At 38.8% G+C, this 17,680-nt stretch overlaps 1 protein-coding gene across 34 annotated transcripts in view; it reads right to left on the reverse strand.

The window, feature by feature from the left end:
- Window positions 1–17,454, reverse strand: part of LOC107820550 (ATP phosphoribosyltransferase 2, chloroplastic-like) — a 32,174-nt gene extending 14,720 nt beyond the window's left edge. For 23 of the 34 annotated variants that reach the window (XR_012706769.1, XR_012706768.1, XR_012706763.1 and 20 more), the window contains exons 1-2: window positions 16,975–17,387; window positions 16,071–16,138 (exon numbers count right to left, since the gene is read on the reverse strand). Coding sequence is in view for 1 of the 34 variants with exons in the window: in XM_075248310.1 (XP_075104411.1) it covers window positions 16,071–16,138; window positions 16,975–17,111 (205 nt within the window). In the remaining 33 variants the exon portion in view is untranslated. The other 11 variants (XR_012706779.1, XR_012706778.1, XR_012706780.1 and 8 more) reach the window with 9 other exon arrangements.
- Window positions 17,455–17,680: the final 226 nt, after the last annotated feature.

Here is a 17,680-nt window from a genome sequence, read left to right on the forward strand (position 1 = left end):
TTAATTGTCAGAGAGTACTACGCGTAAAATAATGGTTACCAAATTCCGTATTTCGCTGTTGCTCGTGCAAATATGCAAAGGGTACAGTATTCAACCTCGTCGGCGGTGGGAGCAGTGGGTCCTGTATGTTATCATCTTTGACCTCTTCGACGACAGTAAATTTGTCGATAACCTATTCAAAACGGTTGATAAGTACTCCGTAGGGTAAAGGAACCCTCACTTTTGCAGTAGATATCAAGTAAGTGGAAAACGGGGTGAGCTTGTCTGCATACTTTTCTATGTCTTCCCCGTACAGAACAGCGACTACTTGCTCTTCCTGCATTTTCATAGAATGATGACTTACTCAACTACCCGTGCGGAAGTGTATCCATATAAACACATGGAGACATACAAATGCAAAATATTGAAATATTAAAATAGTAAACAAGTACAGTATGAGCAGCCTCAAACTCATGAAACACAATTGATAACTAATCTATACAGGAATTGCAATTTGTAGAGCGCTACCAAAAAAAGGGCCCGAGGAAGAATATTAGTCAGTCATAATGCATAACTAAAATTGTTTCATACCATTGACCTAAAGTCAGTATGACTCTTTGAACTAAAGAATGTGTAGTTGAACTCCCCTCTCTCAAATGTAGATCTCATCCAGCAAAACTAAACAGAATCCACTGTATTGCATCACAAAATCTGGAAAATAATTATATATGTCTAAAACGTTAAAATGAGAGAAGAAACTGACTCGGGAAACTTTTTGTGACAACCCCAAAAAATCTGTAAGTTTTAGCTACTTCTATTATGAGGCCAATCCGAAGCTTCCACCACTTTTAGCTACTTTTGTTACGAGGCCACCATCTCAAGATTCCACCAGCTGTTTTTTCTTTTCTACTTCTCAATTGGAATTTAGGGAGCAAGGGAAAACTAAATGCACAGGCTATTGAGAACATGAAAATTTGGACAGAACTATGGAAGAATAATGGCGTAAACAAAGTTGTTTGAGGAACCTTGTTACTGTTCGAAACAACTTTGGATGAGATTGACGATATTTCGTGCTTATTCTCACCAATAGTCCAGTAGTAATGGTAAAGAAAGCAAGTTAACAGTTCCCTATGGATGAGACCAAATAGACCTGTTACCAAGTGTGGTTCGTATTCCAGGCGGCAAGAAAGTAAAAAATGCTCTTGGCAAAAAGAAAAATTAAAATGATGTATACATTAGTTAACTGAGAATTGGTATTACATGGAAAATGCATAGTCTAGCAGTCAAAAGGTTTGCAGCAAGGTAGTAAATAAAATTAACTTCAAAGGATCGCAAATTAGCAGGATGAATAATAACTTGATACGATGTATGACTGCCAAAGGACATTGACGTATTAGCTACTCGTATTATTATCAGCCAACTACATAAAATGTTTCAAGGACAACAACATGATTTCAATAATCTGTCAATTATGAAAGTGTAAGTTTACTACGTTAGAGGAAACGTCTACATTTAATCCTTCAGCTTACTAAATAAAAGTATATCTGATCAGTTAACACAAGGAAAATAATATGGTCTCAATAATCTGTCAGTCGTGGAAGGATAACTATGAAATGACACTCCTACAGTTGAAGAAAAGGTCTAAAGTGCAGACTTAACGAATGAAAATCGGTCGCGGAGAGTCTTTCAAATAAGAGGGCACTTTAAATTAAAAGGAAACATATTCCTATGTCTATGCCCAGGTATTTGCAAGAAAATAAACTCATATTGTTAGCATAATAATGCCTAATATGTAATTTGCATTATGTAAGTAATTTGTGAGCTGAAGTACTTTAATACGCAGACCTTACCCCTACCCTAGGGTAGAGAGGTTGTTTCCGATAGACCCTCGGCTCTCTCCCTCCAAGAACTCCCCACCTTGCTCTTGGGGTGACTCGAACTCACAACCTCTTGGTTGGAAGTGGAGGGTGCTCACCACTAGAGCAACCCAATCTTGTCAATATTGTTGACATAATAGTACCTAATATGTAATTTGCATTATGTAAGTAATTTGTGAGCTGAAGTACTTTAATGAACTGTTTCTGGTATTATTAGCATTGTGGGTGTGTGTTCAACAAATACACGATCTATCAGATGTCTAGCAATTAAGAATGCTTTCATTTACTCTATTGTTTGAAATAGTATATGTAATCTGATTTTAACGTGATTTTATGTTGTTTATTGTAATGCATAATTTGGATTTTCAAAAGGCTTCGTAAGATACAAATAGCAGCTTCCTAGAATTTATAAAGTAACAGATCTCATAATCATATTTCGGAAGATAAATTTTAAGCTAAAAATAATTAGAGGTACTTAATGATAAGCTTATCATCATCAATAATTTATGGATATCTGTTTTATCAGAGTGTGGCCGTGGAGAAAGAACATTTAATGATTGAAATAATTACCATCAAATTGGTCCTGCCTTCTAAATTCTTGCCCTTTAATTTCACAAGATGTAAGAAGTTTAAGCAAATTTCAAACACAGCGACTGCAAAGTGTACTGCAAATATATCACAAATAAAGTACTATTAAGGCAGAAGTAAGTAATCCAAAGAAGAAATTCCAAAGTTTGGTACCACAATTTTTATGTAAAGAAACTCATATCAGACAGACATAAATTGTAAATGCGGAATATCTACTTTCATAGAGCATGTCAAACATTTAGTTCCTCACATAACCAGTATTGAGAGAAACGATTAAATTTGTGATTACCTAAGTTGATGGATCTCTTTCTTTTCTTTCAATTAAAGAATAGTGGCGAATGCAATTATATTTGAATCAGTAGAATAAGAAGCGACACGGTAGTTAGAAAATTACTCTTTCGTCTCGGACAACAGCAATCTGGAATCGCGTCTTTCCATCTTTACTTTGCCTTGGCCGAGGTTTCTCAATGAGTTGTACCTTTGACGTCCACTCTTTTGTTTGTGGAGCGATCCTATCAATGGTTAATCTGTGCTCCATGTATTATGCAGACTCTACATTGGGGGGAAAAAAGAAGACATCATCAATATATACCGCAAGATAAAAAAAATAGGTAGACACAGATAATAAAATGGATGACCTGATTAGACGGATTAAAAATTTTCCATTTAATAAATTATATGCAGTGACAATTAGCACAAGAAGTTGGCATTATTAGTTAAAAAGATCATTCATGGCTAATTGGCTTGTCCCTGTATACCTAATGACTGTAAGATCTAACAAATTGTTTTTTCTTTTTCTTGTACTAAATTTTCATGCAAAAATGCCTCTCCACGACCATCTTAGCCAATGCCACAGCCTCCTATTGATTCATCTTTGTTGGAGCAGTCATGTGCGAAAAGAGCATCAGCTGTAGTTTTCATCGCTTGAGCGAATACAAGCTGATTGCTACCAATCGGATTGCACATCATCAATATCCTTCGTCAGTTATTTCATTTTTTTTAGTTAGGATACTATTTGTTCTTGTCGCAATATCCCTATAAAGTAGCTTTTTGGATGATTTCTTTGTAAACAATGTTATCCGTGTAGTGATCGTCCTCGCTACCTGGTATAGTGTGTCGGATTAGCACTTTCACACAGTTCGAACTCTTTGCTCTGGACAAAGCGACATAAAGTTGACCGTGTGAAAACACAGGTTCTCGCAAATAAACTCTAACAAAATCTAATGTCTGACCTTGCGCTTTATTTATAGTCATTGCAAAGCGCAGTCTTACGGGAAATTGTGTCCTTTTAAACAGAATAGGCATTTTTTCATCTTGGGATGATAATAGTGGTATTCTAGGGATAAACACATGTGTATTCTTAAAGTGACCAACTGAAATATTGGCGCTAATGACATGCGATTTAAAATCACAGCAAGTCAAACGTGTTCCATTGCATAAACCATCACACGGATTTATATTTCGTAATAATAGAATTGGGCAGTTTTGTTTCAATGTCAATTTGTAAGGAGGCAGACCAGGTGGATTTAAATTGTGCAACAGATCCTCAAATTGTAATTGATCATGAGATTCAATAGTTTCATCAGTACCAATAAAAGTTTTTGATTCTTCTGGGAAGCGAGCAACAAGCATGTCGTTGATATCATCGACGAAATCATTCTTAATTGTTAAAAAATATATGCATGTCTGGATAAGTTATCGCGAATAATTTATCCAAAGATTCCTTTTCGGTTGCATAAGGAATGATCAAAGAAGTAGGAATTTCAATCTTGTTTGTTGAGTTTACTTTTTCTTCTCCGTTTCCTATTCGCAACAAATAATTACAAAATGAAGGATCATCTTTCGCTCTCATATTTTCGAATAACCGCAGCCTTTCAAGTTCTTCCCAAATATGAGAATATAGTAAACTTTCATTAATGAAATCTTCCTTTTTTCTGTTCCGAACTACCGGCAATGTCTGTCTGAAGTCACCTCCGAAAATTACAACTTTCCACCAAATAGTATCGTTGAATCCATTAAGTCCTTTAAAAGTAAATCAAGCAGTTCGATCATTCTCTTTTTCGCCATAGATACTTCATCCCATATAATTAATTTTGTATCCTGAATCATACAGGCAAGTGAGCTTTGTTTGCTGATGTTGCAGGTCACATTGTCATCAGTATTTATTGGAATTTGAAAACGTGACTGTGCAGTTCGTCCACCAGGAAGTATAGATGCAGCTACACCAGAAGTGGCAGTTGCCAATGCTATATACCCTTTAGATCGTACAGTTGCCAACAATGCACGATATAAAAAGGTTTTCCCTATTCGTCCAGGTCTGTCAATGAAGAATGCCCCAGCTTTGTTTGAAAAAATTCTCTCTATAATTATATTGTATGCTCTAAGCTGATCTTTATTCAACTTTTTGTGTAATAGTATATTCTTATTAGTAACCGTGATGGTCCTTTCAAAGCGTACCTCCTTTGCATCTTTTGCCGCTACAGAAGGCCTTATTGTTTCAGGAATGAGTTGATATTCATTTATGTCACCACCCATAGAGTGTAATATGTCGTTAATATGGTTTAAAACTTGGTATCGAATATCTTTTTTTGTTAATATTGGATACCAACGTATAATCCTCGGACATATGCTCTTCAAATTGTTCCCAGAGTTGTCTTGGATTAGTAGGATTACAGTAAATCAGTAATGTAGCAAATAAACGTCTCAAACTGTATGGCATCTGGTAACTTGTTGCTTCTGACATGCATTCGAGCAAACTATTGTCACTTTGTAGCAATCCCCGTTTTTCCATTGATTCTCTAAAGGTGCTGCAACGTTGTCCATTAACAGTTAGTAAATCCTTATATGATTTTGATCCTCTAATATTCATTAATAGCATTCTGAGATAATATCACTCACCTTCCGTTGGATGACACGTTAAAACACGACCAATAGCATGTCGTTGTTTGTGAGGTGTCCACATCTTCTCTGTTGACCATGTGAGAAGGCACGGGAGAAAATATGTTATTGATATTGGATGATAAATACAATACAAGAGGTCCCTATTTATAGCTATACACTACAAGGAGATATTACTCCTCTTCCAATGTGGGACAAGACTACACTATACATATCTATAAACTAACACTCCCCCTCAAGCCGGTGCATACACATCATATGTACCGAGCTTGTTACACATGTAACTAATACGAGAACCAGTAAGAGACTTAGTGAAAATATCTGCTAGTTGATCATTCGACTTTACAAACTTTGTAACAATATCTCCTGAAAGTATTTTTTCTCTGACAAAGTGACAGTCGATCTCAATGTGTTTAGTCCTCTCATGGAACACCGAATTTGACGCAATATGAAGAGCAGCTTGGTTATCACACACTAGTTCGTTCCATCTTGCTGATTTCTCCGAACTTTAACTCCTTGAGCAACTGCTTGACCCAAACTAATTCACACGTCGCCATAGCCATGGCCCGATATTCGGCTTCGGCGCTAGATCGAGCAACTACATTCTGTTTCTTGCTCTTCCACGAGACCAAATTACCTCCTACTAGAACACAATATCCAGACGTAGAACGTCTATCAAAAGGTGATCCTGCCCAATCAGCATCTGTGTACCCAACAATCTGTTCGTGGCCTCAATCCTCGAATAGTAATCCTTTGCCTGGAGCTGACTTTATATACCGAAGAATGCGAACAACTGCATCCCAGTGACTATCACAGGGAGAATCCCTAAACTGACTTACAACACTGACCGGAAAAGAAATGTCAGGTCTAGTCACTGTGAGGTAATTCAATTTGCCAACCAACCTCTTATATCCTCGTAGGGTCTCTAAGAGGCTCCCCTTGTCCAAGCAGAAGCTTAGCATTCGGATCCATAAGAGAGTCAATAGGTCTGCAATCCATCATTCCAGTCTCCTCAAGAATGTCTAAGGCATACTTCCGCTGTGAAATAACAATACCTGAGCTAGACTGAGCGACCTCAATACCTAGAAAATACTTCAATCTGCCCAGATCCTTAGTCTGGAAGTGCTGAAAGAGATGTTGCTTCAGATTAGTAATACCATCCTGATCATTACCAGTAATAACATGTAACGACCCGACTTGTCATTTTGAGTAATTACTCTCCTTTCAACTATTTGAAGTCTTGAATAACTTCCTACGAGGTATTATGACTTGTACACAAAATTTGAGTTCATTCCGGATTGATTTTCTATGTTTCGATGTCGATTATTCAAGAATATGTGGTATCACATTAAGCAAATGAGCTCCAAATTCAGTTTTTATTGAAGTATTAGATCCGTATTGAAATTACGGAGCCATAGCAAAAAGAATCATTGAATTCAGACATCGTATGAGAGAGTTATGCCTATTTTTGTGTCTGGAATGATTTTTCCGTCGCCGCGAGCGCCCAGGGTAGCGTGGGGCGCTAGCCCTGGCGGTGGGAATTTTTGGGTACTGGAAACTGCGCCACAGGCAGCGCCTCACGCTACCTGTGACGCCCGAAACAACTGAGGGTCTATAAAACGGGGTTCTTGCCATTTTTACTCATTTTTGAGTTTATGGAGCTCGGTTTAGGCGAATTTTGGGCGATTTTCATGGAAAAACATTGGGGTAAATGTTCCTTATCCTATATTGATTATATTTCATGATTCCATGCTCATTTACATCATGAATCCATGAATTTATGAAAGAAAAATCAGATTTTTGTAAAATCTTCCAAAAATGTAAAATGAAGATTTGAAGGTCAATCCGATGTCGGAATTTGATAATTTTTGTATGGTTGGACTCGTATCGGAACGGGTGTTCAGATTTTGTAACTTTTGTCGGGTTCCGAGACGTGGGCCCCACGGGTAATTTTTGAACCAAATTTCAAATTTTTATGAAAAATTAGCATTTTCATATGGAATTGATTCCTATACCTCGTGTTGATTGTATCGAATTATTTTGACTAAGATTCGAGGCGTTCGGAGGCCGAATCACGAGGAGAAGGTTTATTGGAATAAAGAATTTGCTTGGATTGAGGTAAGTAACTCTTCTAATCTTGGAGTTGAGGGTATGAACCCTGAACATATGTATTTTGTGAATTGTTGGGAGATGACGCACATGCTAGGTGACGGGCGTGTGGGCGTGCAGTATAGAAATTGTGACATAATTATTTATGTGGAATGTTATAGTTAAATAACCTTGGTATTTTCCATGCGGTTTTATGTGTTAAAGACATTGAGCTGAAAAGCATATTACAAATCATGTTGAGGCTATGTGCCAGTATTATTGGGACCCACAGAGGTCATATTGCTGTGAATTATTGTGTTAAATCGAAAATTTATACTCAGTCATATTCATTTCATTGCATATCATAACTCAGTTTTATGACTCTATTTTGATGCATATAAATGTTTTGGGCCGAATGCCCTGTTTTACTGAGATGCCCGAGTGGCTTGAGAGGTTTATGACTGAGTGAGGCCGAGGGCCTGATTTTATATTGCATATTTATGGGATCGGGCTGCACGCCGCAGCATGTTGCATATTTATGGGATCGGGTTGCACGCCGCAGCATGTTGCATATTCATGGGATCGGGCTGCACGCCGCCGCATGTTTGATATCGGCCGAGGGCCTGATTTGTGAGAATGAGTGTGGATCGGGGCTGCCCGCCTGCAGCATAACTGAGTGATTTATGCCATGATTTGGCTTGATATAGCGCTTGGGATGAAGGATCCCCTCCGGAGTCTGTACACACCCCCAGTGAGCGCAGGTACCTACTAAGTGCGAGTGCCGAGTGACGAGTGACTGGGAGGCAAGAGTGATTGTGAGGTATGCCCGAGTGGCAAGAGTGATTGTGAGGTATGCCCGAGTGGCAAGAGTGACTGTGAGGTTTTCCCGAGTGGCATGAGTGACTGTGAGGTTTGCCCGAGGGGCTGTATATGAGTGATGTTCTGCCCGAGGGGCTGTTTATGATTTTTATCATTGAGTTGCATTGCATTGGCATGTACACATGACATACAGGCATAGAGATGTATTTTTTTTCCTCATGCTGTACAACATCACATCATTCATGAGTTTTCACACATTGTTGACAGATGGGTATAGTGATGCATTTGTTTTACACGGGTTATCCGGAAAGGAAAATGAAATATCTTATTTATTATTGACAAAATTTTGGGAGAAATTTATTATTTTCAAACTATTTATATTATTGGAAACTTCGGCAAAAGATTTGGGTTTTCACTGAGATATTTGGAAGGAAGAACTATAATTTTTGAAATCATTATTTGGCTGAGTATTTTATCCCTGAGTTATTTCTGGTATTATTTGCTTTATGTTGTTATGGATTGTTGTGTACTATCGGTTGTGGACCCGACCTTGGTAGAAGCTCGTCACTACTTTCAACCTACGGCTAGGTTTGTTACTTACTCAGTACATGGGGTCGGTTGTACTGATACTACACTTCTGCACATTGCGTGCAGATGTTGGCTGTTGTTGCTGTGCTCGATGGTTGCGGGACTTGAAGATGTACCTGCGTTCCTGTTGTAGCTGCCTCTTGTTCAGGGTAGCCTTAGATTTATAAAAGCTCTGTTTATGTAATATTCAAACAGACTATGTATTTATTTCATTTCCGCTTTGTATACTCTATTCTTAGAAGCTCATGATTTGTACTACCAGTTCTTGGGGAGATGTATCGGTTTTAGATATTTTCTTTTAATTAATTTCATTGGAATTGGATAGTTGGAAATTGGCTTACCTAACAGGTTGGGTTAGGTGCCATCACGACTAGTGGGATTTTGGGTCGTGACATAACAATATCATCAACATAAACCACTAGATAAATACACAGATTAGGAGCAGAATACCGATAAAACACAGAGTGATCAGCCTCACTGCGAGTCATGCCGAACTCCTGAATAATTGTGCTGAACTTACCAAACCAAGCTCGAGGGGACTGTTTCAAACCATATAGTGACATGCGCAATCTGCACACACAACCATTAAACTCCCCCTGAGCAACAAAACCAGGTGGTTGCTCCATATAAACTTCTTCCTCAAGATCACCGTGGAGAAAAGCATTCTTAATGTCTAACTGATAAAGAGGCCAATGACGTACAACAGCCATGGACAAAAAGAGACGAACAGATGCTACTTTAGCCACGGGAGAGAAAGTATCACTATAATCAAGCCCAAAAAGCTGAGTATATCCTTTTGCAACAAGACGAGCCTTAAGCCGATCAACCTGGCCATCCGGGCCGGCTTTGACTGCATAAACCCAACGACAACCAACAGTAGACTTACTTGCAGGAAGAGGAACAAGCTCTCAAGTGTCACTCGCATGTAAAGCAGACATCTCGTCAATCATAGCATGTCGCCATCCTAGATGAGATAGTGCCTCACCTGCAGACTTAGGGATAGAAACGGTGGACAAAGAAGATATAAAAGCATAATGTGGTGACGACAGACGATGATAACTTAAACCGACATAGTGGGAATTAGGATTAAGTGTAGATCGTACACCTTTGCGGAGTGCAATTGGTTGACTAAGAGGAGACAAGTCCGCAGTAAGTGCAGAATCTGATGCGGGGCGTGAATCACCTGGGCCTGATGCTGGATGTGGACGACGATGATAGGTCAAGAGTGGTGGAGCTGCAGAAGGTTGAACTGGATTATGTGGAGGAACTTGAGCTATAGGTGGTGGAGCTACAACCGGAGCTGTAGGTGGTGGAACTGGAGCTATAGGTGGTAGAGCTACAACCGGAGCTATAGGAGGTGGAGCTACAACTGGAGCTGTAGGTGGTGGAGCTGGAGTGACTGAATCTCCAAAAGATGAAACTGGTAGTACCTCAGAAATATCTAAGTGATGACCCGAACCTGTGAAGTATGATTGGGTTTCAAAGAAGGTAACATCAGCGGACATAAGGTACCGCTGGAGGTCAGGAGAGTAGCATCGATACCCCTTTTGTGTTCTCGAAAAACCTAGAAATACGCACTTAAGAGCACGAGGAGTTAACTTATCTGTTCCTGGAGTAAGGTTATGGACAAAACAAGTGCTTCCAAAGATACGGGGTGGAAGAGAGAACAAAGGTAAATGGGGAAACATGACAGAGAATGGAACTTGGTTCTGGATAGCTGAAGATGGCATACGATTAATAAGATAGCAAGATGTAAGAACGGCATCTCCCCAAAAAATGCAACGGAGCATGAGATTGTATGAGTAGGGTACGAGCAGTTTCAATTAGATGTCTATTCTTTCTTTCAGCTACCCCATTTTGTTGAGATGTGTACGGACAAGATGTTTAATGAATAATCCCATGAGATTTCATAAACTGCTGAAATGGGGAAGACAAATACTCTCGGGCATTATCACTACGAAATGTGCGAATAGAAACCCCAAATTGATTTTGAATTTCAGCGTGGAAGGTCTGAAAAATAGAAAACAGCTCAGATCGATTTTTTATCAAAAATATCCAAGTGCACTTGGAATAATCATCAATGAAACTGACAAAGTAGCGGAATCCTAAGGTGGAACTGACCCGACTAGGACCCCAAACATCTGAATGGACTAAAGAAAAAGGTGACTCTGCTCGATTATCAAGACGCCGAGGGAAATGGGAGCGGGTATGCTTACCGAGCTGACATGACTCACACTCTAGAGATGACAAGTGAGATAAACCAGATACCATTTTCTGAAGTTTTGACAAACTGGGATGTCCCAACCGTTTATGTAATAAATCTGGTGAATCAGTAACAGGACAAGTTGTAGAAGGAAGACAAGATGTGAGTCCATGTGATTTAGCAAGGATAAGGTAATAAAGTTCGTTTGATTCACGCCCGGTACCAATGATCCGCCCTGTACTGCGTTCCTGTATAAAAACATGGTCATCAAGAAATAAAACAGCGCATTTAAGTGATTTGGCTAAGCGACTAACAGCTATGAGATTAAAAGGACTATTGGGAACATAAAGGACTGAATCTAAAGGTAAGGAAGGAAGTGGGTTTGCTTGACCTATTGCAGTTGCCATGGTTTGAGACCCATTGGCCATTGTGACTTTTGGAAGTGATTGAGAATACGAAATAGTAGTGAAAAGAGATTTGTTACCAGAAATATGATCCGATGCACCTGAATCAATGACCCAAGACTCAGAGGATGAAGATTGGGAGAAACAAGTCACGCTATTACCTGTTTGAACAACAGAAGCTATCTCAGAAGATGTCTGCTTACATGCTTTATACTGAAGGAACTCAATATACTCTGCTAAAGAAACCATCTGACTATTCAAAGCATCGGTTCCCATGTCGCTACAATTTGTAGTAGTATGGTTAACTTGAAATAGTGGAAATAAGTAACTCCTGTGAGAAAACTGAAGAAATAGCTTGAAAAACACTGTTTACAGCAGGAAAACAGAACACTGTTCTGGCCGGAAACACTGTAGCTCGCCGGAAAATTCCAAAGTTTTCGGAATTTGTTGTAACCAGGATGGATAGACTCGGAATTCCTTTGCGAGCAAGCTGTCCTGAAGAAATATTTTCAAAAAATGGCCAGAAAGGTCACTGTTCACGCCGGGAAAATATAAAAGTGGCCGGAATTTGATTTGAATTAGATGGGTAGACTCGGAATTTTGAGGAGAGCACACTGTCCTGAAGAAGCTTCGCGAAAAAATGGCCGGAACCCTCGCTGGAAAAGTTGTTGCCGGCGCGTGGAGGAGCGTGGCGGCTTTTCTGCCGGATAAAATTTCAAGGGTTGGTAGTCGGAGGGTGATCTACCTTGTGGTGGTGTTGGTTTTAGCACAACACCGACAGAAAGTGACTTTCACTTAGACAAGCCTTAGGTCACCGGAAAAATTACACGATGACTAAGTTCTTTCTTCCCGGTTAACGCTGGAATGACGCACAACGATCTTTTCTCACTAATGCTCTGATACCATGTGAGAAAGCACAGGAGAAAATATAATATTGATATTTGATGATAAATACAATACAAGAGGTCCCTATTTATAGCTATACACTACAAGAAAATATTACTCCTCTTCCAATGTGGGACAAGACTACACTATACATATCTATAAACTAACAAAGACCAAACAAAATGTTCAGGGAATTCCCGGTATAATAGATTGAGCTCCATAGCCTCTGCATTTGTTCTATTCATTTCGAAAAATTGTGTTAACATCGTATGCTTAATCAGCGGATTAGTTACAAGTGTATCTACATTTGCGCTACTTCTGAATGAAACAAATTGTTGTCCTTTAAGATGAAGTTGAAAAGGGCATACAGTCGGAGACATTTCACTAATGGAGAAACCGTACAAGCACCACATAGCTTCGGGAGGCGATACCCATCTAGTAGACTGATATTCCTTTATTTCATCTACTTCTGCGTTTGTGTCATTATTATGTACCGAAAATGCAATCTTGCCATGTCCTTTACATATATACTTATAAAGATACTTAACGACTTTAATATCAGAGCATATCTCAACATTCAGATGGCAGTCAAATTTGCCGAGCAAAAAAGGATTATATGGAACAACCCATGAGTTATCCAAGTACTGTTCTCTTATTTTTACCACCACCCCTGTATTGCGTCTTCTATAAATTGGGTAAGATTCTATTCCTTTTGATGTCTGGTCCGCAAAGCTTTTTAGATACTTGAATTTACAGTAACCTTTTTTCTTCATACAAGAATTTGTTGGGTTTAGATTACCGCATGGACCATGCATCATGTGTTTAAGAACAAGCGAATATAAATCTGGTTCTGCATTTTCATCAGGTATTTCAACACTAATAATACTATCGTAAGCCTCTGGGGTAAGTAACTTGTATTCATTAGTTAATATTATAAGAAAATGAGCGTGTGGTAAACCTCGCTTTTAGAACACTACAGTATACATAAAAGCTACTACCTTTCCAAAGATATTTCGCTTAAGTATATCCTTTTTGAATTCTTCTATTTTCGCTCTAATACTCGGCTGATCAAATCAGGCATATTATGTGACTCATCAGTTGAGATTAAATGTTCCTTTATTTCCATCCAAGAGTGATTACATGTCATAGTTATAAATAAATCAGGTTTACCGAAATGTTGGACGAGCGCAATAGCATCCATGTACCGTTGTCGCATATCCCGGGGCCCTCCAATAAAAGAGCTTGGAAGGAAATTTTGTTTCCCGGTATTAGAAGCATCGCGTTCACCTACTCGCAAGATGTCAAGAAGTCCTTGTAGCATAGCCATCCTAAATAAATCTTGATTGAACACTGCGAAATCTAACCTTTATGTTTTGAGTTTAATGTATTCATCAACTGAATACTGCTGAAATATTCTTCCAGTATGCAATATTTCATCTTCATCATCATTTCTCATTTGTAATTTGTAACAATAATACTCACGAACAGAAACTGTATCTTTTCGTCGCTGTCCTTTTTTAAGAATTTCAGCTCCCATTTCAAGATATCCGTCAAGTGACGTAACATTTCTTATACTTGGTACCTCTTCGTGATGCGTTGTTCTCAAGTACGCAGGACAATTTGCTGGGAGCTTCTTAATTCCACAATGCCATCCACTTTGCCCTAGCGGAAACAATAGCGGATATTGCAATGCATCATAACAGCCATAATAGTAATTCACTATTTGTGTTCGATCAGTGCGAGGGTAAATTTGAATATGTGGTGCATTAAAGGCTGCGCCATCATTTTCCTCTGTCCATATTGCTGCAATTTCAGATGAAGTCGGCAAATTATATACTCTCTGGTCCAAATTTAAATCGCATTTGAGGGCTATGTGGAAATCTTGAAGGTTCGATATATGTATCAAAGATCGTAAAAACACAGAGTATGGTTTATTGATAATATATCCATCAATTCTTTCACTACTGATTCGTGGATTCTATCGGAACATGCCATCTTGTGTGCCAGCTCATTGCAATTATCATAAAAGTATAGCTGAATATTTCTTGGTTTGTCATCTGTAGGGTGCAAATTATTTATCCAGTGGTACATCTTCCTTGAACTCTAAAGGTGTAGATACCAAAGTTTCTTTTTGTTAAATCTTTGTCATACTTTACACCAAGTGATGTGAACGCAAAAAGATTATTATACGTTCTAATGTATGTTCGGAAGTGTTTAGACTCCACATTATTTCCAAGAAATAAATTACGTAGTTTGGTAGGCATTTGGTGAGAAGTTAACTTTATTATCCCACTACCACAGCAAAATGCAGGCGGTTCATATTCAAATCTCTTTACTGAGGAAAATTTGCAGATTGGAACTTTCTTCAGCAGAGCATAGTTTGAACGCATTTGACCGATAATTGGAGCAAACTTTGTAGTTGGTGTACGACCTATATATTGGAAAAAGACCGTTAAAATTAAGGTGAACGAGAGGAAACAATTATTGTTTCGGCAGACAGAAAACCAAACGAACCTCTACGCGTAACTATTTCTGAGTCTTTGTTACGTAGTTCACCGGGTACTGCTGACGTTGAACCTAAGACCAAGTTAGGTGGTCCTTAGATGGCACAAAATGATGGCAAGTAGTATAAAAGTAAGCGTAGAAGGCGGCATACTCACCTTTTTCGTACATAGAAAGTGGATGCAGTACATCTCTTTCATTACCCAAAGCACAAGGCAGAGGATGATCCTTAGACGTATTAAAAGCTACATCGAAGAGAAAGTGTAGAGGAAGTTGACTAATTAAAATGAGAGATAACTCTGCGAGACAAGGTGAAAGCGATATTGTACGGAGAATCGTATCTTCTAACCTGGATGCAGAATGTAAGAAGTGTTCGTAGAGCATTCAGGTGGATCCATTATTCCAGTCAAGCGATCCACAATTATATTCTCAGGAGGTGTACGTATCTTTGACTCTTGGTATTTAAGTCGACGTTGTAGTAACAACTTTTGCTTTTTCTCTGCGGACATCGCTTTGTATTTTTCACGTCGGTTGACATTCCTATCCATTTCTGATAGAGGCCGCTTGTTTTTTTTTTGTATGATCCATCAGAACCGTAGTATCTACTCTTAAATGATACTGCGCAAACTGTCATAGCCTTTTAGGATTGTATTAATTTTTATCACCGAGATGCATATCACACGGCAGGAAGTGACAAAATTGAGGCTATCTTTGAACAGATATAGTTATCCCAAGGAAGACATTATGGGAGGCGATTCATAATGTCATGATATGTTTTCCAAAAAAAAGTACGTTTTGACTATTAGTTTTCGCACAAGTAACATTGGAATGAAGTGAAATACCTCTGGACTTTTTGATCAATTTTTGTACCTATAGGGGGAACAATTAGGATAATTTTTAAGGTTTTTTTCTCCGTAGTATAACATCCGCGCAAAGGTACTTTTCCAAAGGTAAAGCTTCGCTTACTAAGCGGAAAAATCTAACTAAAACATGACCCGAAGTGAAATAAAAGAAAATGGACACCGTGACACGACACCAAAAACTAAAGAGCGAATATGTCAAGCCAAAGTTTTTGTTACACACATAAATCGGTTTACAAACAAAAAATAAACAAAATAATTGTACAAAAGAAAAAGGTGGACAACAGCAGCCATTAGCAGAACGACAGGGATGTCCAAGAATGAACGCATTAATATGACCCAACGTGTACAAATATACGAAAGTAAGATAGTTGGTTACCTTTACAGTGCTGAACTTCTTCTGCAAGTATGTTGGTTGTACTTAACGTAGGAGAAACGTCAACAATTCTACAAAGCCAAAAAACAATTTCAGCCATGGTCAACATGTGAAACATGTTGGGCATCGAAAATACTCTTAGAAATAATTCTCTACGGAAATTGTACCGTCACTGTCTCAAATATAATGGTACAAGGAAGAAAAAAGGCTGTTGGTGTGTGCTACTGGGTTATTCCATTAGTTTATGCCGTGGACTAAATAACTGATCAAAATAACACGCAATTCACCAATTTTCATGGGAGAGCCTTTCATGATTTAAAAAAAAGAGAATTTCTTACAGAGTTTGGTAACAGTCTTTTATCATAGCAAACATTAAAAAACAATTATGGTTCAATTCATCTCCGTAGGGTGAAAGCAAATTGTTTCCCCTTTCTTCCCCTTCTTTGTTTGTGTTCTAATAGATACTAATCGCTAAAAATATCATTCTGGCACATTAACTGACAAAATAAAGAATTTTTCCTAAATTCATTATCTTCAGTTGATGTTATATTCATTCTCTCAAAAACAGAGCTTTCTTCTTACAGTTGGAGAACTCATGATTCACTAATTTACTTTAACAAACACCTACAATGTATCAGTGTGCAAAGGTTGACACGCGTGTGAAAATTCACAACTGAAATATCCGAACAAATAGAGAAGCTGCCGGACACCCACCAAGATTTCAGAGAAATAACATGGTTCAGTTAAAAAAGCAAGAACAGAGTAAAACTGACAAGAACTGAAAAAAAAATTAGTTCAAAAAATTGGTACAACTTCAAGTAGAGTCGTATTGTCGATGCCACTACACTGTGTTGGACCACACAGAAATCTAAAGGAGGAGATAGAGAAGGAAGCAAGAAGTACTCACTTGTTCCAGCCAGCAAGTAGAGAGACCAAAAAGAACAGAGTAGTAAACCGGAAAACCCAAGCGGAATAGAAGCTGTTGCAGATATTTTTGGCGGTCACCCCTAATCGGATATCCATCCAAATGCAGGTGTTACACATCTGGAGAAACAGCTGACAGCAGCAGAAGAAAGAGCCGGTTTGTCTTCCACGTCGATGGAAAAGGGGCGTATCGAAGAGCGTGCGAAGGGAGAAGACGCTGCAGAAAGTACAAAATGAGCAGAGTCACAAAAATAACCCGACTTTTGATCCAAAAAAGGGACCTAATTGTAAATCGGAAGCAGGACGACAAAGAGTCCAACTCCCGCTTCTAAATAAGTAGAAATAGAAATATATAAGAGGAAGGAATGTGGAAGGTTTGATAGCAAATAGGGCAGAGTTTACCCTCAACAAGAGAGTAGAAATGTGGATCCTATTTCTAGGAAGGAAGAGACTATCGAGCATCGAGCAGTAAGAGAATACTAGTACTAGTACTAGTTATGGCTATCCAACGGGACGGGATAGGACAAAATTAACGGGACGGAACGACATTTAACCGATACGGTGGCGGGACGGGACAAACGGGATGAAATGATAGGCTTATCCCGTCCTGCTAATAAACGGGATGGGACAGGACGAGATGGGACGGACGGTAGGCCTATCCCGTCACGCTATCAAACGGGATGGGACGG

The sequence above is a fragment of the Nicotiana tabacum genome, chromosome 24 (assembly GCF_000715075.1).
Source record: "Nicotiana tabacum cultivar K326 chromosome 24, ASM71507v2, whole genome shotgun sequence".
NCBI lineage: Eukaryota > Viridiplantae > Streptophyta > Magnoliopsida > Solanales > Solanaceae > Nicotiana > Nicotiana tabacum.